Raw genomic sequence first — 23,487 nt, forward strand, 5'->3', positions numbered from 1 at the left:
GGGGTGTTCACCAGCTGAAAGACTCAGGTTAGTCCTTCAGTCATATGGATTATTGGGGAATTTCTTAGGCAAGACTTTATTTTAGTAAAGTTGCAATTTACTTTTAATAAGGACTTTGAGAGGACACGACCTTTGCTATTTGGGTGTCAGGTCCATCCACGTGAAGGCATTTCCCTGCCTGATGGCTCAGGGTCTGAGGCCGTGTTGGCACCCCAGGGCATGGTCCCCTTCTAAGAGCAGGCGCACGTGTGCTGATCCAGTCCTGGCGCTGTCTCACTGTCCACCTTGGGCGGCAACGCTGGCTTTTCTGAGCAGAACTCAGTTCCAGTGTTCACGCTGAGTGAGAAGCCCATGTTCCATTGAGAAAGAGGTTCTTTGCCAGAGAATTATCTTTCCAGAATGAGCAGAGTGCTATGCAATCTTTGCTAGTTGTGTAATGCATGTGTGTCTTAGAAACACATGTTGTGGTGGAGCGAGTGTGAGCTGGAGGGGCCTGGCCGGGGAACCGTCTGGATCAAATGCCACCTCCTAGTCATTGTCTCCACTGTGATGTGATGGCCGTTCTGGAGGGGTCGGTTCTCTGTGTCCCTTGTGCACAGGCTCCCCAAGGATGTTCGTGGGGGATATTTGGCCCAAGCAGTATATTTGTTCATTTCCGTCCCTCTGCCTTCCACTGGATGTGGAGCCTGGTATTGAGGGAAGACAGTGCGAGAGGGAATACTTCCTGCAGGTTTGTGCCGTGATTCTGGTCTCCTTTCATTCACCAAACACATAAAAGATGATTAAAATGTGCTGTCAGTGCTCATCATCCACTAAGAGACGAGACAGCCTGAACGGGCCCCTGGAGGCCAGAGTATTGTGGTTCATAGGCAGGATTGTTGAAGCCCTCTGGGCAGATCCCCTGTGGCTTAGGGGGGCGGAGTGGTGTCTGACCTGGAAGCTTGGGGATGAGTGGATGAGGGTGAAAAAGAGGCCATTTATGGAGTGCCAACTGCAGAAAGGCAGGGAGGCCCAGCTGAGAGCCAGGCACAGGGAGCTGGAGACGGGCAGGTGATGGCGACTCAGATGGAGGCAGCAAGACTTGATTTTGTGAACAGTGGAAAAAGACTGGAAATTTTCAAGCTGGGGATGATAAGACTAGAATGGTTTCTAAAAAACAAGCTGAAGAGGGGCCTCCCTGGTGGCGCAAGGGGTTAAGCACTGCACTATGAAGCAATCTGTAGCCTCTACAGCACGAGTTTGATCCCCGGCCTGCCAGGGAGCAACCCACATTGCGCAGCAGACCTCGCCTGACTTGCCCACTGCTCCCTTCAGCAGTGTATTTCAGTCAGTCTGCCTGGATGGGGTGCCTGGGAGAATGAGGTGGATTTCAGAGAAAGGTTGGTTTGAAGGGCTTGCAGGGCTAGGCAAGAAAATAAGGACTAGTTTGAAGGACGATACTGCACTAGTTGAAGGCATCTTGCCAACGGTAATTTGAGGGTTGTAGGACTGAGCGAAAGTATTAATTTTGAATTTTGGGTAGAAACACAAACTTGGACAGAAACATGAGGAGGGAGAGACTAAGCAGAGAGTCCTGGTGAATGGAGCAATTCCAAAGAGAAGGCAGGTGGTGCTCAGGCAGGGGCTGTGTGTATGTGCTTGGGTGGTGGGGCGTGAGGGGGCAGGCGTGACAGCATCAAAAGCAAGGAAGAGAGGGAATAGACCAAATATGTTTGGACTGGGAAAGAGTAGAAACAGGTCCTCACTGAGTATCTTCTACAGTTACATTTTGTAAAAATAAGCAAAATAAACTGTGAAGCATATAATGAAAACCAGCTGTCTACACCCCACCCTCCCCAGCACTGTCTCCCCAGAGGCAGCCACGTGCAAGTCTTTCAGCTGTTTTATTCCTGATACTTGCCTTCATGTTACTAAATTGATTTATTAGCTGTAAATATCTGTCTATAGATATTACATATAGTATTTAAATATACATATTTATCAGCTACAGATATTAGCTTCCATATTAGGCACTCATTTCCCCTGCTTCCAATTCCCAACAGTATCGCACAGTAAATCAGTAATCAGTATTTATATCATTTGAGCCAAATAACTTCCTGTAACTATTGCTGTTTATTTTACTTCCTTCTGAAATTGCTGTGTTACATTATTTCTTGATAGGTTTTGTGTCTATTGTAGCTTCTCACTCTCTACCATCTTGTCAATACAATTTTCTACATCAGATCATTTGTTGGTTTCATTTTTTTTTAAATGAGTGAGCTCCCTCTTAGAGTCCTCTCTTCCTGATCCAATCCGGACTGGTTTTTCTCTAGACTTGCATAAAAATTTCAACTTGAAACTTCCTTCGTAGAAGTCCTTGAGCCTCTTTCCTCAGGCCCTTTACTCTGTTTCTTTCTTTCCTGGTTCACTCCCTTGTCTCACTGGAGCACATTTTCCAGCGGCTTTTGAAGACAGGGTGTTAGAGGGATATTTTGACTGGGTATAGAATTCTCAAGGTTAATGATATTCCTAGAAATTTGAAGGCTTCACTCTCTTGTGCCTAGTACTGTTAAGAAGCCTGATGTCTTTTTGACTTGTAGTTACTTTACAAAAAATATTGTGAGGTTTGTGAGATCTTTATCTGCAGTGTCCTAAATATGCCTTGATTTGGATCTTTTATTCAATTGTGCTGGAATTGTTTTATTTTCTTCAGTTCTGAGAAATTTGTGTGTGTTGTGAGCGAATTCTCTCCTTATCATCTTATCATCCCTATGCCCAGTTTTTCTGATCTTTTCTGCAAAGACTTCTGGGTTGACCCTCCAATTGCCCATTATTCTGTCCTGTTCTACATTTTAAAAGATTTCCTTAATTTTATCTACCAACTCTTTCAATGAATTTTTTAAAAATTTATTTTACTTATGCATCCAAGAACAGGGGTGTAGGTCAGAGGTGAGGTGGGGGGCGGTGAGAGGATTCACCAGCGTTAGAGCGGGGAACAGAACAAGCTGACTGAAATACACTGCTGAGGGGAGCAGCGGGTGAGACAGGTGAGGTCTGTTGCGCCATGTGGTTTAGTTCCCTGGCCCGGGGATTGAACTTGTGCTGCAGAGGCTGCCGAAAGCTTCATTGGGCTGACTTAACCCCTTGTGCCACCAGGGAGTCCTCACTGAACTTTCTTGTATTTTTAATCAGCAAAGCCTCATCCTTATTCTCTGAATATGCTTTTTGAAATAGCATCTACTCTTGTGTCTTGGATACCGTGTCTTTCTCTCTTATGTTATGTGTTTACTTCTCTCTTATGTGTTTACTTTCTTTGGGGTTCCTTTTCATTAGTGGGATGCTTGCTTTAGGCTCTGTCTTTTCTCTGTTCTCACACGTCAGGTGGTGTTGACTGTGGTTCACATTTAAAGGCGAGGCACTAGTTTCAGGCTTGTGGGCTTTAATTCAGGATCAATCTAAAGAATCCTTTTATCTCAGAACTGAGGTTTTAAGCAAGTGTTCTGGGAACTGAGCAGAGGAAGTGGCTAAGAACTTCCTAATTCAGTTTGCAGATTGACAAATGTTTTCGACTGTTTCACTTTCACTCCTGTCCCCCACAGTCCTCATGTCTGGAATCCATTTACTTTGTTTCTCTGTCTAACCCAAACTTGTCAACCAGTATCTGAAGAGAATTAAGACCTAATGCCAGTCCATTGATCGGAGTGGAGCACCTGCTCTGTACCAGCCTGGGGAGAATTGAGAAAGTGATCAGTCAGATCATGCTCCAGAGGACATAATTCTCTCATGAAGCACTCGCCATAAAGAACTGTTGGAGAAATAACTTCTCTTTGAGGCCATGTGGGCGAGCAACCAGACTGGGTAAATGGGTAGCATGGAATTGATCTGCCACAATTAACTCGAGGTTTTTTTAAGATTTTATTTATTTTTACATAGAAGAACTGGGTCTAGGCCAGAGGTGCAGGGTGGGGGAGGGTGGTGAAAGAATTTACCAGAGTGGGGAACAGAACAGGAGGAATGACTGAAACACACTGCTGAGGGGAGCAGCGGGTGAGACAGGAGAGGTCTGCTGCACCATGTGGGTTACTCCCTGGCTAGGGACCAAACTCAGGTGGTAGTGCCGAGACATAACCCCTAGGCCACCAGGGAGTGCCGCGGACCAGCACAGCAGTAGACGATGAGGCCACCTCAGGGTTGAGAGAAGCGTGCAGGGTGGTCAGGGCGTCGGTGAAAGAAATGACAAACAGACACACTTCAAGAGTGAAAATCTGAGTGTAATTTTCTTTGAGTTTGTGACCAGTATATATATGTTTTCCAAAAGCACAGGAACAATGAATATCAACGAAATCAGCTTGCTCATGGGCTCAGCCTATCACCCACAGGGCGGTGATCTACATCTGGACTCAGCCTCATTCCTAAGTAGATAGACCATTAGTTTTGTTTTTAAACTATATAATCGCATTTTTTATTAACTACTTTTTTACCTATACTATATTTTAATTATTACAGGGTTTAGTAATGTTTCATTTGAGTCAGCCTTGTTTTAAGGATTTCATATGATTTTTTAATTAACAAGCAATGACCTTTATAGAAGAAAGAAGGAAGTTTAGAAAGACAATAAGGGATTAAAGTTTGTAGTTCTAGAAAGACGGGATAAGGTTTTTTAGCATTCTTGTAGTGGTTCCTGGTGGTCGTTATCTTTTGATAAGCTTCTGTCTTTTCAGGGAACTTCGCTGTACTTCCCCTGCTTCAGGGTGCTTTGCTGTTCTCCCTCTGCGCGCTGGTTGCTCAGCCGGACCTAGGGACAGTGGCGAAAGCCATTCCTAAAGGTCACTGCAGGGGGAGGTGCAGCAGGTATGTCTTCAGGGGGTTTTGCTGTTCTCCCCCTGTGCGCTGGTTGCCCAGCCGGACCTAGGGACGGTTAGCCCTAAAGGTCACTGCAGGGGGAGGTGCAGCAAGGGAGGCCCATAACCTTACTGAGTTTTGTTTTTGTTTTTTTTTTAAGATTTATTTATTTATGCATACAAGAACTGGGGTACAGGCCAGAAATGCGGGGGGTGAGAGGATTTACCAGAGACAGAGTGGGGAGCAGAAAAGGCAGACTTGACTGAAATACACTGCTGAGGGGAGCAGCGGGCGAGTCAGGAGAGGTCTGCTGCGCCAGGTGGGTTGCTCCCTGGCTGGCCAGAGATTGAACTCATGCTACAGAGGCTGTGGATTGCTTCATAGTATGGTGCTTAACCCCTTGCACCACCAGGGAGGCCCTAATCTTACTGAGTTTTAAGACAAAACTAGACCCTGGGTCAAAATGAAGTCACTGGTTTTGTCCTGTCATTTTGTAACTCTGGAACTGGAAATTGCAGGCACTATTACAGAGTGAGGTGGGTGAGGTTTGGCTGTTGAGGGTGGTGGCATATCGACCATTCTGGGTTATTTTTAGATGCTTTATGGGCCCTCAGGAAGACTTCCTATAAGGCTAGTTCCAGCAACATTCAAAGGAAAGGGTGGCAGCTTCCCGAGAGGACATGGGAATGTGTGAATCAGCTTCTGTCAGCGGCGATTCCTAAGGCCTCTTGAATGAGAGGCGCGGCCTGTGCTCCCCCGACACCTGCCTGGATCACTGTGGCATCTGTGCCCACAGGCCCTCAGCTGTCCACAGTGACCTGAGACTGGCTTGTCTAGAGAATGTAAGGTCATCTGTGGCAGCAGGTCCTTTTCAGTAATTTTTGAGTTGTTTGATATCATCATGCCCTGGAATCAAAGTTTCAGCTGCTGGAGCTAGAATACTGCAGTTCTGGAGAGTGGGAGCATGAGGCAGAAAGGAGCTGAGGGCCACTTCATCCATGGCCCTCCTACAGGCCAGCTCTCCCTGTGCTGTGGGGGCTGCTCTGCGTTCCCAGGAGTGAGAAGGCAGTACCCACAACTTCAGTGATTCTACAAGGAACAGCCCCCCCAAGCACAGTCCTTCACAAGGAAATGGGCCTCGTGGTCTCACTAAGGGGTGGAACTATGGGTTAGTGGTCAAGTCTGAGTTTGTATTTTTTTAAGTCTGTATTTTTTTCTACTTTCCAAATACTTAGCAGAAGATCCCTCAGAAGCACCAAAGTCACCACCCCAAGGCAAGGCACCTGAAAGTCCTCCACACCTGGTGCTGCCAGAGGCCCCTACTGAGCCATCTCATCCAAAGCTGACCACGCTGCCGAGCAGTCCTCTGCTTCCCAAGGACCGCAGACAGCAGCAGCACACAGGCCAGGCAACAGGACCCCTGCAGCCGCCGCCGCTTCCACCAGCACGACCTGGCTGGACCGGGCTGCCCTTCTTGCCGGGCTCCACTGGGGTCATTATGGAGACTGGAGAAGCTGGTCCTCCAGGGAGGATGGGCATGTCAGGAAGAGGCCTGCCCCAGGGGGTAGATGGCCAGACAGGACAGGGGCCCATCCCCAGCACAGAAGGCTTCGCAGGAGCACCAGGTAGGCCCAACCACCCGGCGCATCTGGGCTGCATGGGGAAACACGTGCAAGGGGCCACTGGGGCCCTCCCTGCCATAGTGTTTGTGGGCTCAGGGTCCACCTTCAGGGATACAAGGCCCAAAAGTGTGCTAAACTCCTCAGAGACCAACCCATGTTAATCAAACACCCAGCAGCTGAGGCATCCAGGGACAGGCTGTAAGTTAGAAATGACGAGAACCTGGGAAACTAAACAAGAGCTTGGGTAGCAGAAGACAAGCCACACAAAGTGGTGGGGCCCTGAGTTCTGACTTAGATTCCAGCAGCACTGACATAAGCACTGGGACCCGGGCCACGTCCTCACATCTCTCCAGGCCAGCCCTTCCACTGCAAATGGGAGGAGCAGCAGGACCTCAGGGAGTCACTATGAAGATGGAGGAAAGTCTAGAGAAGGTCCTGTGTGAGCTGGGACAGTGTGGCACTGGAGGTGGGTGAAAGGGGAGGGAGAGCCACTGCGTACCAGGGCTGAACCAGGTGCCGGCTCTCCGCCGACAGCACCGTGACGTGGACAAGTGGTGTTGCTTGGGGCGGGTCCTGTCAGCGGCCCTGAGTCCATGCAAACTGTCCTGAGCCACACCAGGCTTTTGAGGGCGGGCACTCCGACGCCGGCAGGGATCACCTGGTGCATAGACCATCCCCGAAGTGCCAGGGCTGCCAGAGGCCAAGGACACACATTTTCTCTGCAGCTCTCCCTTTCTGTACCTCGTCAGGCTGTGGTGGTTGCAGCACTCCCTCAGGTAGATGAACTGCTGTTCTAAGGCCATTTGTCCCACCAGCGCCACGTGTCACAGATGCTGACACCGCTGGGCTGTGCATTCACATAAGCATCGTTCTTGGCTCCCTTCATTCCTGCAGCCCTGCACCTAAGCACCCAGTGCTGCCTCCAGCCTAGCTGGACGATGCTCCTAGAGGGCAAACGTGGCAGGTGGTGTGTGTAGACTTCTCCTTGGCTGGCTCCCCAAGCTCCAATAGCACGTCTTTCTCCTTGTATTCTCCAGCCAGTTCACCCCCAGGGAGACTGGGCTCATGAGGAAGCAGGCACCGGGGGTGCAGTTGTACCTGCTTCTAGGAAAGCGACTCCGAGTGGGTGCCCTCGCTCCATCTAGGTCTCTTTAAAGACTGGGAGGAGCAGGGAGAAATGGGTGTTTAGGATTTTGTCTGACATTTCTTTCCCATTTGGTCTTTCAGGATACCCCAAGTCGCCTCCTGCAGCCTCCCCAGGTACGTATGCTAAGAGAGCAGGAGCAAGAAGCAAGGCTGCTTCTCCTTGCAGCCTCCTCCCTCCTGGCTGCTAGCAGGAGTGGAGAATGGGCCAGGTCCTTTCCCTCCCACCAGCCCTGGGGCTGGGCCTCTGCAAACCACGTTTCCTGGGGTCCAGGTTTTACTGATTTAATAAGCAAGCAGCCCCCTAGACTGTTCCCATCACCCACTTCTCCATGCATGTGTGTATGCACGCAGCGTGTGCACAGACCCCCTCCCACTTCCAGCAAATGCCTGCCCCACTGCCCAGCTGTCCTGACTGCTGACGCCACATCAGTCTGGCCTTGGGCATGAAGACGTGACTGCCCCTCGGTGTCTAACAAGAATGACGTGGTGAGCAGATGTCCCTATGGCACACACAGAATTGGGGCTCTCCAGGCCCCAATTCCTCAACTCCTGCCCCCCGGAGTCTTTGGTCACCTGGGTCCTCTTTCTGCTGCAGGGCTTCCGGTGCCTTCTGTGGTGTCTTTCTCTGCGGGGCTGACCCAGAAGCCTTTTCCCAGTGAGGGGGGCGTCGTCCTCTTTAACAAAGTGCTGGTCAACGACGGGAACGTGTACAACCCTGATACTGGTGAGTGTGGGCGGGTCCTGCACTCCCGCTGGTTCCAGGCCAGGCGGGCACCACCCAGGGCCCGGGGAGAGCTGGCCAGTCACCCTTCCTCATTTTGTAGGACTTTAGGAAGTGGTTTCCAGCTCGCAGGCTGCAGGATGGGTGTGGGTGTGTGTGAGCTCATCGCAGCCCTCAGCGCCCAGCTCGGGAATCATTGTTCGTGGCAGTGGTCACGCTCTGCAGTTCCCTGTGCCATGGTGCTCCCAAGTGCCTTCCCCTCACCCCCAGCCACCCGGGGCCCCTCCCCCTCAGTATCTGATGACCATCGGAACACTTGGGACAAGACCATCCATGTTCCACCTCCTTCCCAAGCTCCTGGTTTCATTAGAACAGAGCCAGTTAAGTGGATGCCTGCTGAGGGTAGTGGGCACAGAAGTGACCCCGGGGCCTGTGGGGCAGGCTTCTGCCTTCCCACCAGGCTAGACATGGCCTAGCCATGGCCTCCTCCCACCAGAGATGGGATTTTGAATTCCTTGGGAAGTTTGGCCTGTCTGGTCACCATCTGGCTCAATCCCACCTGTTCCTAGGACAGTGGTTAAGCATGCGCACAAGTCACCTGCAGGGGTGGGAATACGGGGCTCCAGTCATCCTCCCTGCTCTCAGGTGCAGAGGCAGGCGGTGTGAGCCGCACCTGTTTTCAGCTCCAGCACAGCTTTCTGCAAGCCTCTCTCAGTGCTGCTTGGTGGTGGGATGACTTGTCTAGTCCTCTAGTTGGGTGACCTTTGGGTGACCTACATTTCTTTCATGCGCACCCTTCCTGCCAGGCCTTGATAAAGGAAATTCTGGGTAAAGCTGAGCAGGGTGTCCCCCCAGGCAGTCGCAGCAGAGATAAAAGCACTGTGCTTTTGGGATGGATCTGTTCTCAGGGCCCAGGTGCCCCACGAATCCCCCAGGAGCTTTCTATCACTATTCAGAGCTGGCAGTTTCTGGGGGGCACGCTGCAGGTCCAGGACTCAGATGCTGTCACCCTCCCGGGCCCTCTATTCCAGCTGCTTGTTAACAGCTCATGCCTAGCATGCTCCCCAGAGCCACGGGCAGCATCTCTGTGCCCTCCAGCTGCTCTGCTATAGACAGCACATATCTACATCTTACCTCTGCTTCCTCACAGTCTCCCCACTGCCCTCCGCCTCAGGTCCAGACCTGTGGGACACTGGCTCAGTGACTGGCAGCGTATAGCCCTGACTGGATCTCAGCTGTATATGGCCCAACACAGAGGGCGGGTTGGGACCTCCCGGGACTGTTTGCTGCCATCTTCTCTTCTTGGATTAGTGACAGCTTGATATTATTTTGGCTCTGCCTCTTCAGGCAGGACAGGTGTTTCATGGACATTAAGTCCAGCAACCATGAGCCTGACTTTTGTTGGCCTTGGATGCCTTTAACGATGGAGAAAGCTCCCTAGAGTCTGGCTGCTGCTCTCCCATTAAACTTAGGTGAGGTAGAAGCAGAGCTGGGCCTCAAGCCCACGGTATTACAATAGATCTAGTAGCTAGGAATGTCTCATCCAGTAGTTCTCTCCATGGGCCGTGTACAAAGAGACACCTTGTTCCCAGGGCTGTGGCTGTGAGGTGAATCTCATTACAGTGAAACCCTGGGGGCTTGCGGTGTGTGCTGGCATGAGAGGGGTACCATATAAAAGGGCAGTATCCAGGTAGGGTGACCTCTCTAGGCATTCCCAGGACTTTGAGCGCTAAAACCAGGGCAGTCCCTGTAAGCCGAGGTGGGCCTTGTGAAGGGCTGTGACAGCACTACCTACCTGAGTGTCTGCTTCCTCCTCCAGGGATCTTCACGGCCCCCTTTGACGGGCGCTACCTGATCACAGCGACCCTCACTCCTGAGAGAGACGCGTATGTGGAAGCCGTCCTTTCGGTCTCCAATGCCAGCGTGGCCCAGCTGCACACCGCCGGCTACAAGAGAGAATTTCTGGAGTACCACCGGCCCCAAGGAGCTTTGCACACTTGTGGGGGCCCAGGGGCCTTCCACCTGATTGTGCACTTGAAGGCAGGAGACAGTGTCAACATCGTGGTGACTGGGGGCAGGCTGGCTCACACCGACTTTGATGAGATGTACTCCACATTCAGTGGGGTTTTCCTATATCCTTCCCTTCCCCACCTCTAGGGCAGCAGGCGAGAGCTGCGAGAACTCAAAGCTTTATTTAATATATTCAGTTAATGTAAGTAACTGGAGCACTGGTCTAGTTTTTGCAGACCTCCCACCACCTCCCCCAAGATAGAGGCCTTGCTTGGTGGCTGAGGCCAGCGCACCTTAGAGTCTCCTCAGAGCGAAGTGAAACATGTGGCCACTGATGCTGTCACTCTGACCGGAGAACTGGAATTGCCCCTGCCAGCTAGACTCCCTCCCAACCTGGGGGTCTGAGTACTGCTCTGAGACCTGGGCAGGGCGCACAGGGTGCTTTACGCTGCTTTCCACAGGGCCACGCGACCACATCCTGCTGCTGGGGAAGAGCGCCAGGCTGCAGGTCTGAGAGGAGGGCAGGCTGGCGAAATGTGGTGCCTGTGGCTAGTCTTCATTGGAGGGCAGAACTGTTGTCCGCTGTCTTTGTATTTAACTGCACAAAGGAGAAAAGTTTAAACACTGAAGTGCTCCAGTGCACGTGCTGCCACACAGACCTTGGGCCTGTGTGGAGATGTGAAACTGTGGCTGTCTGGGCTCCTTGAATGACATGTACAATTGATGTGCAAAGACAGGGAGCATCAATAAAGATTTAAAACCTTCCAGTGTCCAAATCTTGGAGTAACTCAAGTCTGGTGCTTTATGACTAAAAAGCAAATAGCAGAAAGATGGTTACCTTTTTTTAATGGCTGCTTGAATAAATTATTCGACCTGTTACCCTGAAGGTCTCAAGTTGTACATTTGGGTTGTTTTGGGCTTGTGAGGACATAGCAGATGTATTTGAAGATCAAGGCTCCATGTGATCCTGCAGCTAAGAGGGGTTTCTCTGGGGCGTGCTAAAAACTTACTTCATAGCAGCTGTCCAAGGGCATGAGATGGCTCGCTGCACAGCTCACAGCAGCTCAAAGAAGTCTCCAGTTCCCAGGCAACAAGAAAACTAACACAAAACCGATCACACATTGGCAGCCGAGATCATGTAAGAGAAGGACGCAGCTCACAGAGTATGTTCTTGTTCCGAGGTGCCTGACACGTTCCTCGTTCACAGCCATGGCTTCAAGGTGTTCCTTTCACATCAGCTTGATAAAACTGCTGGCCACTCCAGTGCCACCAGGAAGGCAAGTCCTGGCCCAGAGCTTCGGGGAAGATGTAGACAGCAGAAACAAGCTCCCTTGACTTGAGTGAAGCTGCCAGATACTCTCATGCTGCAAACATCTGAAGTTTCCAGGTCTGCTTGCAAATGAGGACTAGAGGGGCTGTTGGGCACGTCAGAGCTTTCTTGTCCCCTCTCCAGCTAGGGAGAAGAGATCAAGAATGGAAGATTTGTTGTTTCAGTGAGCAGGGAATGGCAGTAGTACCTCACTTCTCCAGCTGGGAACTGGCTGATGGTGGCTGGCACCATATTGTAGGCAGTTCTAGAAATGACTCATAAAAAGCCCTAGTGCACTAGAGCATTTTCAGGAAACCCAGTTGGCACGTGCCCTCACCCACTCACCCTCACACCCTTGTTTAAAGACCTCACTCAGTGCCAAGGGAACAAATGCTCAACAGTCAGAAACGCTGGAACCAGACAGAAGATAGTGGCTTTTTAATTCCTCCCGATGGTTCTCTCTCAGTGCATCTTGAGGACTCATTTACCGAAAAAGTTGACTTTCAGCTCTTTAGCCAAGACAGGCAGAGTAGAGTAAGTCTAATCACAGCAGGTTCCTGTGCTGACTCCAGATAGGATGAAAGCCAGGCCACAGCCTACCTTGGCGCTGGCATGGTTTGCAGGCAGGCAGTGCTCTTGCACAGAGAACAGGCAAGGTCAGTTTAGCTCAGGGTTCACGTCAAGAGCGCCAGGAATGGGACATTTTCCCCACTTGGAAGAGTAGCAAATGGCCTCATTTACATAATGAACAGTACAATACCGGTAGTAAAGAATGTCAATTGCATCTGAAATTACTCCCACAATTAGCACGTTCATCTAGCTTTCTCAGTGAGGCAATCTTTTGAATGGTTTCTCCCAATTTACAGTTTGAAAGAAGTGCAAGTATTTGTGACCAAAGGCATAACCATATCTTTGCTTGCAGATGTAAAACACTGCTTTGCACACATCCACACCCACTTTACAAACATACCCGTATCAGCTCCTCAATGGGGAGGAAAGGGAAAGGAGACGCGCAACTCCAAGGTGGCAGGAGGAAGCTGGCTGAGCCAGAATCCTCGGGAATCATTTCCTTCCTAAGGAACCCGTCTGAGCTCTCACCCAGCCATCGTGTCATGGGGAAGAATCATGAAACGAAAGCTTTCCACAGCAGAAGGCACATTGTCAAGGAGAACTTTCGGCACTGATACAGTTCGCACATGCCCATCTTGTGGAACTAGAGTGTGGGGGCATAAAGAGATACTTAGTCATATAACCTGTGGGATATGGTTTTTGATCCAAGATCATTTTTGATTCTTCTGAGTAGTTTTCACCCTGAGGAAGAGTTTAATGAACAGTGAGAAGGGCACAGAGCAGGACTAGAGGCCTGTGAGAATACACCAGAAATTACATATGTATGAGTGACTCATTCCCTGGCAGAACCTACAAAGGGAGAGGTTAGTTCCCCTGGCATAGCCTAGCTTTTGGAGTCAGGTTTTACAAACATAAGCACTACAAAGAAGTCCTTCCTACAGATGAATTTAAGTGCCAGCAAAGATCAAAATGTTAATTTATGAAAATTATCCAACGTCTGGCAGGAGTCGAGAGAAGATTTGCTTTAAATGTCTTTTGAAGGAAAGAGTCAAATGCACCCTTTTATGTTTGTTTATTGTTGTAACCTTTTTTTTGAACATCAAACACTGCACCAAAATGAGTCAGTCATCTTAAGACAACGGTCTGTGCCATAACTCAAAGGACTGGACTGATGATGTTTACAATTAATTTCTTACAACTTAAAAATTTAGTGGCATTGCTAATAATCATATACTTCATCATAGACTGCATGTAATTCTTAAATTAAAAGAGCAAAGTTTTCCCCTCCTTTTACCTTCAAAACAAACCAAAAAAGCAGTTTTCACCTGGAAAGAGCACCACTTTAAACACTCAATTTTTTAACCAGCTTCATCAAACGCAACATGCTCTGAAATAGGGGAAAACAACGCTTCCCAGAGTAAATATTATGACAATTGGAAACATGATAAAACTCCCTGGAAGCATCCGTTTTTGCCTACTTGCAATAAGACAAAGTGTTTCCTCTCTACCTGTCAAGAACATGATCAGAAGGTGTGCGCGCCGGCGCTGCGCCTCCCGCCCTCCCGCCGGCTGCCGTTGCTCAGCTCCTCCCTGACAGCTGGCAGCTCAAGTCAGGCCTCAGACGAGGGTGCTCTTCTTTTTCCGGTTGAAAACCACGCGGAGGCGCTCAAGCGCAGCAGACAGTGCTCACACGGGCTAAGTGTACACGCCTGGCCCGCTGGTGAGGCTGTCGCCACCACAGCCTTTGAACCTCAACATGCAGATATCGAGGCAAATGCTCAAGTCAGGGTGAAGTGGAAAGAGGGGCAGGGATCATTGCCATTTCAGCAGTGGAACCACCGAGAAGAACCATAACTATCCAAGATCCCATCTGCCGCCAACAGCGCGAGGCAACACTTCTTCATAACCCACCATTGTGAGGGTCTGTGTACACACACACTCGAGGGCATCTCTCTTTCACAGAAAGAACAAATGTCATTTGTACCAAATGGCAATGGATTTTCAGCACAAACCTAATACTTTCATAACACTATAGTTAATAGTAATCATCTACTTTCAGCAAGAGAGACTCCTTTAAATAAGGAAAAAGACTCACATTAATTAGCATTGTACCCACTGGATCCATCTGCAGTAACAAAAATGACAAAGGCTAGGGTTTATGGACATGGGGACAGGGACAGTCACCCTCGACACAGGCACAGGGGACTTGGGTTCCCAGGTTGGTCCCTCTAAGACCCATGTGTTCAGAGAGAAGCGCTTATCAAGAAAAAGAAACTGTCTAGCAAAAACTCTTTAAAGGACCACCAAAAAGGGACAACAGAAGGCTCCTAAGGTTTTCTGTGCTGCACTTAGGCAAAGAAGCCCGATGACATTCGGGCTAAGCATGGAAAGCCCACGTTCTTCAAAAGCAAACACAGCCACGAAGAAGTGCTGACAGCAACAACGGGATGAGGTACCTGCATGACCAGCTGCTCCCAAGGATTCACTAACTGGGCAGGACGTCACATAAATAGAGTGGCATCCCTAACCCATAAACTCCTTAAACCATCAGTCCTTGAACTACTCCGGGGAAAGCTTTGGGCTACAGGAAGCACGCGTCCCTCTGAGAACACAGGCTCAGCGGCGCGGCCAGGGAACCGTGTGCCAGGACTTCCCTGCTGTGTCTGCAGCCAACTGCACCAAGAACAACGGCTGAACTAAGCCAGGGACTTTCAACTCTCCAATCTGGAAAAATACCCACCCCCACTTCCTCCATCTCTAGATAAGTTTTACTTTGGGGAACACACTCAATCAAGATGAGCCCTCCACACAAACAGGGGGCAGTGGAACCACCTGAGCTTGAATCTGTACCTGTAGCGCCCACTCGTTCTGGAACCCTGTTCACTACCTTCTCACCGACACAGGCTTGTGTCTGATCATTTCTGGTGCCTCCCTCATTTCACTAATGAGAAGGACTGTCAACAGCCTGACCGCTCACAACTCTGGAGGGTCTGATGGGACACGACCACAGGCGCTCATCACAACCAGCCTGGGTCAGTGAGCTGCAGGGAGGACTGAGAAAAGGACTCTTCCTGGACCCAACTGTACACCCGCATTTCCAAAGCATCCCTGCAAACAGCATTGTTTTCTGTTTAACCAACGCCTACCTAATATTAGTACTGTCCTTACTAATACCACATGTATCCTGCAAGATCTGTTTCTAGCTAGGTCCAAAAAAGAACTTAAGGGTATCTCATCATGGAGTAGTCAGACAAGAAGGCATTGATCTAAGTGGCCACTGTTCCTCAGAAGCCCACATTTGTGGGGTCAGGCTCAGTGGCACTGGGGGCCCTTGTCAGGCCGGCCCAGGCAAGCAGCAGTCCTGGAAAGTGTAGCAGAGGAGGAGGAGACAACAGAGAAATGAGCACAGGCAGTCTGAACCCATATCATTAACTGTGTAGAGCAGTTCAGCAGACCCTGATCCCTTGAAGAAAGCCCTGCTTTTAGAGAGAGACACTCTTAACTGCCCAGTGGAAATTATAACTTTACTTTGTGCAATGTTTTGGGTCCACTCTTATTTAGCTTCTTTTTTCTTCCTTTTAAATTATTCAATAAAGGAGCACCCAGCACACAACTCAACAGAGTGTGCGAGGACCAACAGTGACAGGAGCCCAGGGCCTCCAACTTCAGGTCAGAGCTCCCACACTTTTCTCCCAGGCACTGAGCTGCAGAGCCTGTAGAGCCCAGGAAAGGGGAGAACGTCAGTTCCAGGTCCAGGAGGGTGCCCCGTTCCTGCTCCAGAAAGCTGGTGCTGGCTGTCAACACGTGTCTGGTCCTGTACCCGTGGCTTGGAGGGTAGCCCAGTGTCCTCTGTCCAGCAGAAGTGCCAGTTACCTTCCTTTGCTACAAGGGGCTTTGAGGACCTCACTGTGGAGGTGCTGCCTCAGGCCAGATCATACAGGTCCACTTTGGGGATTGGCTCTCGCCAGTAGCAGAAGGAGCTGAACTCCGGGCACGGAAAGGCAGAATTCTGTTCCTTATCAAGAAGTGGGAACACGTGTTCCACGAGCTCGCTCAGTCTATGATACCTAAGAGAAGAGATTGGAACAGAAACACACAAAGTGTTACTTTGAAATTGATTTAAGGGTGTAACACTGTAGGGTATGAAGCCAGTTAATCATTTATAATCCAAGATAGGCACCAATCCCCTTCCCAGGACAGGGCTTCCTCTTTATAGTCTAAAATAATCCCTGATCCCGTAAAAAGTTACCCTAGAGGAGAAAACACCCAAGCAAAGAAAAGGTCTCCAAAGGCAGGTGCAATTTTGGCACTTTGAGTTGGGCCTGACCCTTAGTATCTGTGTTCCTAACTTAACCCCTAGCTGGAGGGCATTAGGCTGGGAAATGGGAATGCACTTACGATGACTTGTTTCCTTTGGTCCTTTCTTGTATTAATTCACCCTTGGGGTTCACGGTGAATATTCTGCAGTCTGGAACTCCAACTTGTGTGTAAGCATAGACATCCTAGGGAAGAAACATCAGCGGGATGATTATAGGAAGAAATTAGGGAATGCTTCTCTGGTTTGTTGTTAGCCAGTAGAATTGCATAAACAGAAGACTCCATAGGAAGCATGTGGAGCTGGGCACAGCAATCTTGCCACGGACAATGAGCATGAGACAAACAGGACCTGAAGAGTGGAGCCCATCCCGAGCTCAGGGAGTCGGAAACTTGGGAGCCAAGGGGAACCATTGCCTGTCAGGGGTTAGGGATCAGCAGCTCATACATGTCAGGGACCTGATGGCAGAAGGGAGGCAGGTTGCGAAGTGTTAATAAAGTGTGAGCACCACGCTGTGGTTTAGGGGCAGATCCAAGGACATGGCTTAGAATATGAGTTTTTAGAACCACTTAGATCTCCTCATTAGTCCAGTGGTCTTCCAGTAGTGTGGATTTCAATCTCCATGAAGTGGGAGGGTTCCTTGTTTAGAACCACTTAGAATATGAATCAGGACTGTCTGAGGAAATGCAAAAGAAGCCACAGAGACAAAATTCTGGGACTTATCTTTACCCATCAGACTTTCTCAACTGCCACAGAAATCTGGAGCTAAGTGAAAACCTACTTAGCAGAACAGACATTCACTTTGCCCATAAGACTGGCTGGTGAATTGCAACAGGGCTATACCCTAAGAGTATATTCCTCTGAATTTCACCCACATCGGAACATGTAGCCCCAAAGAGACACTTACATTTGGACGGTTTCCAAAGGCAGCATAGAAGGGCTGCTTGGATGGGGCAAACAGATTCTTGATATCATTTAGACACTCAATTTTGAACTTCTCTGGCTTCTTTTCTATCACTTCCCTGGGGGGAAAAGAAAGTCAGCAAACTCAAAATGGGAGTTTTCCCTCATATGTGGGCCTAGAGAGATTTTAGTGCTGGCACCTAATATTTTTAGTCCTTTATAACTGGTACCTTTTTCCTTCTTTGCCAGTTAATCTGATGACTAAAACAAATTGAGAGATGGGGGTTAAGGAAAGGAGAAAAACCTGTAAACCTGACTTTTTGGGAACAAGTCTGACATAGGCCAGGTGAGCTGAGTTTAAGTTAGGAGACACAGATGGTTTGAAACACCTTAGAAGGAGTCTGACATCTGCCCTCACACGGTGCATTCAGGCCACGTGCAGAAGCCACATGGCTGCCCACAGGACACAAAGACATACCTGTGGAAGGCGGAGAACAAGCTGCTGGGAGACAGCATTAGAGGGCCACGGGGCAAGATTGTGCCCTTGTCATTGACCCAGTGCAGGTAGCCACGCGTCATGTCAGCCATGCCGATGGCACGGGCAGAGCAGTATAAAAACTTGTAGCCATTCCTGAAAGAGAATGTGCCCTCATTATTTCATATGCTCAGATTAAAGGGGAAAACAGCACTTTTCTTTTAAAAGATCTAAATAAAGTCCCTATCATTTACTGGGAAAATCAAATTCTTGAAAATAGTTAGGACTATTAAGTTCACATCTTTTCATGGAAAATACCATGGGAGAAAATGGAGGTATACTCAACTAGGGATTATGCTAAATGAGTAAGTAAATTATCTCCTATAAAGGAAAAATATTTATTTATTTATAATATTTTTATTTTATTTTATTTATTTATTTATTTTAGATTTATTTATTTATACAAGCACTGGGTACAGTCAGAAGCGCAGGAGGGTGAGAGAATTCACCAGAGCCAGAGCGGGGAGCAGAGCAGGCAGAAGGACCGAAGTACACTGCTGAGGGGAGCAGCAGGTGCCAGGAGAGGTCTGTGTGCCATGTGGGACCCTCCTCCGGTGGCCGGGGAACAGCTGGGGATCGTACCGGCACTGCAGAGGCTGAGGGCAGCTTTGCAACCCAGCGCTCAACCGCTGCGCCACCGGGAGGTCCCAAAGGCAAAATATTTATAAAAACAATTTGCAGAATGCAAATCATTCTATAGGACAAGGAGAAAAATTAAACCTGGATAACTGAAACACTCATAATTTTCATATTTCATCTTCAACTATGCTTAAGAAAGTTGTAATTTTGAAAATCAATTTAATCCATGTGTTAGGATCTATTTCCTCTTGAAAAGTATCCTAACAGAGAGGATCCAAAGGGTAAATTATTTCCCCCATACATACATGTCTCCTACCCAAAGAAATATAACTAAAAAATCCCCAGTTAATAAGCTAAACATGAAAATTGGCTATCTTGTTAAATTGCAGCATAAAAAACCCACTAGCCATAGCTGTAACTACAGATATAATCAGTGCCTAAAATCACAGCATTGTGAAAATGGGATGCCATAGGTAAACCACAATGCACTGTGAAGCACACAGCTCATATTCATAAATGGTGGCAACTACTTTTTCTGTGAGATTACAAGGAAAAGGAGTGGCAAAGAAGATCAGGAAGAACTGCATCATGTACACACAACTTCCAGTTCCTAATGTGAACTTCATGCTGACATGTGGGATGGGATACCTACTCATTGATGGAATGGTAGAGCTTTGCTATCCCCTGATGAGTCCAGTCTTTACCCAGCTGTGGAAGAATCTGTCCCAAAGCATCAGATCTAAGAGGGTAGAGAAAAAGGAAAAGGCATCAGGAATCAAGTATATAAAAGTCAATAAATACCATATGCCAAATACACAGGAAGGAGGTGGGAGGACAGTTTACAAAGGCCACTTCATTACAGCTTATGCAGCAGTGAGGCAGTTCCCTGTAAAGACACCACTGAGGAGCTTCTAAAAGTGGAATCAGACACAAGAGCCACCAGACATTTATCCGCAGATAACTTAAAACTTAAAATGAGTCATCCTTTCACTCTCCCTCATCGCAACAGCTTTCCTTTTTTCCTAAACCAACACCATAATCTGGAAATCAAGAAACTACATCCTTTCAAGGAGTTTTTGATGTTACATTTGTGTGGCTCCGCCCATCTCCCCCTTCCATTAAATTACTCCATTCAGGATATTTCAGTGCAGAGTTTTAAAACACTCCCAATAGGGCCTCCCTGGTGGCGCAAGGGTTAAAGACACAGCTCTACCAAGCTATCGCCAGCCACTGCAACTAGTTCAATCCCCAATCAGGGAGCTGACCCACATTACGCAGCAGACCTCTCCTGTCTCACCCGCTGCTTCCCTTAGCAGAGTATTTTAGTACATTTGCCTGTTCTGCTCCTTACTCTGTCTCTGGTGAATCCTCTCAACCCCACACCTCTAGCCTGCACTCCAGTTCTTGTACGCAAGGCCAGAGCTGGATGCCCAGCAAAGGATACTCCCAGAAAACTGACCTGTGCATCCCCACTCCCTGCCACCCTCCACAGACTCCTGCTTACTTGGTTATTGTTCCATCAATATCAGAAATGATAATCTTGTCGTTCCAGTTCCACAGGTAAATGGTCCCTGCACAACGGCAGGTCCCTTGATACTGAGTTGTAATACTAAACACAACATCATTTGGACCATCTTGGAGCTTCAGTTTTGCCTTTTATAAAAAGTAGAAAAATGAAAGAAAATCACTGAGGGAGAACTTTGAGGAAAAAAATTTTTTTTTTTTTACATTTTAAGAGGACAAGTTATTAGGAGGAGAAAGAAAAAGGGAGGCACCTGCATAGTCACAGATGAGCAGGAGTGCTGCCAGAATTCTGAAAATTAATGGCACATCTCTCTGATGGAATTACTTGCAACAACTGAAAGTCACATCTCCCAATAATGTGACATGAAAAGGATCTGAATCTCTACAATGTGGCTGTGCACATGCATGTGCACACTCGTGTATAAACATAAAGAACGGGGAAAATTACATAAATAACACTTTAATAAGAAAAGGAAAAGGAAATCAACTAAAACCAGGAACAGACAGTGAACACTTATAATCAACCAGCAGCGGGTGTGAGGACCCAGCCCAAAGCAGCATGGTCTCTGCCACGATAGCACACAACATACGGCACCGAGTGGGCCTTGCTCACAGCCATCCTGACTGCAGTAATGCTCTTCTCTATTCTGGAGACTGCCTTGGGCATAGCAAGAACAGTCCACAGTGAAAGCCAGGGAACAGGAGACAGGTAAGGGATTACTGTGTAGAAAATATCATTTCTATTGCTGAGGTTCCCAAGAGACAGGAGTGGCCCAAGTTAAAAAAAGTCTTGGTTCATCCCTAGAGACAAGAGGAGGATGATCTGGGGTGAAGTATACAGTGCTCCAGGTCCCTCCCGCAGGTGATCCTGAGGGTGGAGATGCATGAACATTTATAGGGTCACACACCTTGTAGCGTGTGTAAAGCCTGGGATGGGTGGGGACAGAAGAGGACACTCTTGCAATTAACTAGTTACTAAGAGATTCTGACCACACCTACACGGATCACACACAACTTACAATCTGGTCGGAGGAGAGTCGAAGAGACTTCTTATATGAGGTTGCAGTGCTGTGGCTTGTGGGGTCTGTGGCAACAGGGTCCACTTTGATTGATTCTTCAAGCTCCTGTGACCCCTCATCACTGGATGAGTCATCCTCAGCCGGCCTATTCAACATCAACCCAATTACCGAAGAGGCAGCAGGGTGTCATATTGACCAGAGTTTCATTCAGTATCAAGAAAACAAAAACCCTAAATACACTCTAGGGATGGGGAGAATTGTTCCCTCTACTGTCTCCCATGCCTTAATATTTATATCATGAAGTGATAATAATGTCACCTTCCTCCTACCTCTCCTGATTGGCCAGCAGTTACCTCTGGTGAAGAATGATCATTATTTTGCTATGACCAATGATGCTATGAGGACTACTAACTCTTGTTGAAAAGGATTATGTTGCTTCAAAAAGTACAATTAAAGAAAACATAGCTGCTTACATTACTTAGAAAACTAGTAAGATTTATTACACACCCCCTCCCAGGTAAAGAAAAAGAAAATCAACTCCCAGCTTTAGACTATTAAAGTTTAGGAATGGGAAAAAAAAAATTGGGTGATGGATGGATGGCAGAAACAAGAATGGGGTGTATGGTAGCATCCATTCTCAAGCAAGCCAATCCAAATGTCCAAATGGGTGTTACTGCTGCCAGGAAATATGAGAGACCCACACTATCCTTTAAGATGCTCTTTCTTATCTGTTTTGAGCTTGAAGGGGAGCCAGGGAGTAATGGGGACAGTACACTTGAAGGCTTGAGCTCCCTTTCCCAAAGGCCTACGTTTCACAGGCATCCAAGTTATGATTCCAGGATGGGACCAAGGTATGTAGGAAGCATTAATGTGTGTATTTACTCTAAGTGGGTGATATATTTTTTTTTTTTTGAAAAGCAGAAGTTATCACCTGCTAACTGAGTGGCAGCTGCTACTGTCATGTATGTCCATATGGAAAGATATTTCTTATTAAACAAAACTGTCAAAATAAAATTAAATGTATTGGTCAAAATAGGGATAGCTTATGTGCTACAAGCCTGCAGGAAGGACAGGGTGCTCCCACCTGCCACTGGCTGGCTCCTTTGTGCTTGATGGCAGGTCACTGGTCGGTGGCATCTCAGATTTCCCCTCTTCCTTGGCCTCTGGTAGCTGAAACAGCAAGATAATAAAGGTAATGTGTGATTTGTCCCCTCTACCAACAAGCAAAAATTCAGCACTGCTCTCTGAGAACAAGCAAAACTGCTCCCTGAATCTATAACTTAAATATGTTCAAGAAAAAGACATTCTCTGGTTTGAGCCAAGGACAGAAACAAGAGAGAAATCTTACACTACTATGCAAAAAGGGCAGCTATTATGAAGCCAGAAGTAAAAATTTAAAAAGAGCACCATCTCAACTCACAAAATAGACTACGGGCCCATAGTTGTTAGGTCCGTGGCAGGGACAGTGGGATGCAGAATAGAAGTGACTGATGCCTCCCCTCTGGAGGAGGGTAGCAAGTTCTTACTTCCACAGAAGATAATGCAACAATGTAGAAAAGAGCACAGTTTTGGATTCCTACTCAAGGTCAAACCCTAGCTCCATCCCAAACCAGTTATGTACCCTGGTCAAGCCAATACTTTGCCTCTTTATTATGCCCATTTCCTTACTTATAAATGGGATTCCAAACATCTATATCATTGGACTGTGATAAAGCTGAGAGGTAATGTAAAGAATCCAGAATAGTATCCATGCACAGTAACTATTTGAGAATGGTGACAGAACATTAAAAAGCCCAAAATGACTCATCTTATGCCAGGCAAAAAGGGTTTTTAAATAAATGAAAGGCTCACTTCTAGGTCCGTTACCTGTTTTGTCATGCTTTCTCTCTTACGCCAAAACCACCAGCGACCGGATTTCTTTGGCATTTTATCTTTAACCCAAGACTCAACAGTGGCCTGGAAACAAACAAACAAAAAAATGTGGGTTATTTGAGCAAGCTATTGGTCACAAAACATCTATTTTCTACCATTAGCCTGCAGAGCAGTGCCTTATTATGAAATGTGAGCAATGTTCTGCATCCCCAAACTCCTCCAGAGTTTCTAACATTTCTGAAAGATATGTGGTAGCCATAGCAGCGCGCCTTGTGGAACTTATGTGGTATGAGGCCAGGAGGTCTGGCTACATAGGTGCTGATCCTTAGGGCCTGTCAGGCGAATTACTTTCATTTCTCTAACCTTGGAAAAGGTGATTCTCACGAGTTACCAAGACCAACTAGGACAATGATGTCTTCTTGGTGAACAAATCCAAAATAAAACTTTAGTTGTACACGACAGGCTTCTTAGCCACAATTTCACCCAATCACACTTCAGGTGGTCACATCACCTTTTTAAACTGTTTCTTTTCATACTAATA

At 47.8% G+C, this 23,487-nt stretch overlaps 2 protein-coding genes across 5 annotated transcripts in view; one reads left to right on the top strand and one right to left on the bottom strand.

Moving 5' to 3' along the window:
* EMILIN2 (elastin microfibril interfacer 2) overlaps positions 1 to 11,256 on the top strand; it is a 50,158-nt gene extending 38,902 nt beyond the window's left edge. Inside the window, exons 5-8 of one of the 2 annotated variants that reach the window (XM_037508777.2) lie at positions 6,060 to 6,446; positions 7,671 to 7,703; positions 8,185 to 8,313; positions 10,130 to 11,256. In XM_037508777.2, coding sequence (XP_037364674.1) covers positions 6,060 to 6,446; positions 7,671 to 7,703; positions 8,185 to 8,313; positions 10,130 to 10,467 — 887 coding nt within the window. In that variant the 3' untranslated portion in view covers positions 10,468 to 11,256. Of the gene's footprint in view, positions 1 to 6,056; positions 6,447 to 7,670; positions 7,704 to 8,184; positions 8,314 to 10,129 lie in introns of both variants that reach the window. The other variant, XM_037508776.2, reaches the window with a different exon arrangement.
* LPIN2 (lipin 2) overlaps positions 8,617 to 23,487 on the bottom strand; it is an 86,401-nt gene continuing 71,530 nt past the window's right edge. For all 3 annotated transcript variants that reach the window (XM_037508780.2, XM_037508779.2, XM_037508778.2), the window contains exons 12-20: positions 22,941 to 23,030; positions 22,159 to 22,244; positions 21,075 to 21,219; positions 20,036 to 20,184; positions 19,184 to 19,270; positions 17,896 to 18,048; positions 17,422 to 17,536; positions 16,598 to 16,701; positions 8,617 to 16,266 (exon numbers count right to left, since the gene is read on the bottom strand). In XM_037508780.2, the coding sequence (XP_037364677.1) occupies positions 16,122 to 16,266; positions 16,598 to 16,701; positions 17,422 to 17,536; positions 17,896 to 18,048; positions 19,184 to 19,270; positions 20,036 to 20,184; positions 21,075 to 21,219; positions 22,159 to 22,244; positions 22,941 to 23,030 (1,074 nt within the window). In that variant the 3' untranslated portion in view covers positions 8,617 to 16,121. The remainder of the gene's footprint in view (positions 16,267 to 16,597; positions 16,702 to 17,421; positions 17,537 to 17,895; positions 18,049 to 19,183; positions 19,271 to 20,035; positions 20,185 to 21,074; positions 21,220 to 22,158; positions 22,245 to 22,940; positions 23,031 to 23,487) is intronic.

This window comes from Talpa occidentalis, unplaced genomic scaffold, assembly GCF_014898055.3.
Source record: "Talpa occidentalis isolate TD23 unplaced genomic scaffold, MPIMG_talOcc4v2.1 talOcc4.13, whole genome shotgun sequence".
In the NCBI taxonomy this organism is placed as follows: domain Eukaryota; kingdom Metazoa; phylum Chordata; class Mammalia; order Eulipotyphla; family Talpidae; genus Talpa; species Talpa occidentalis.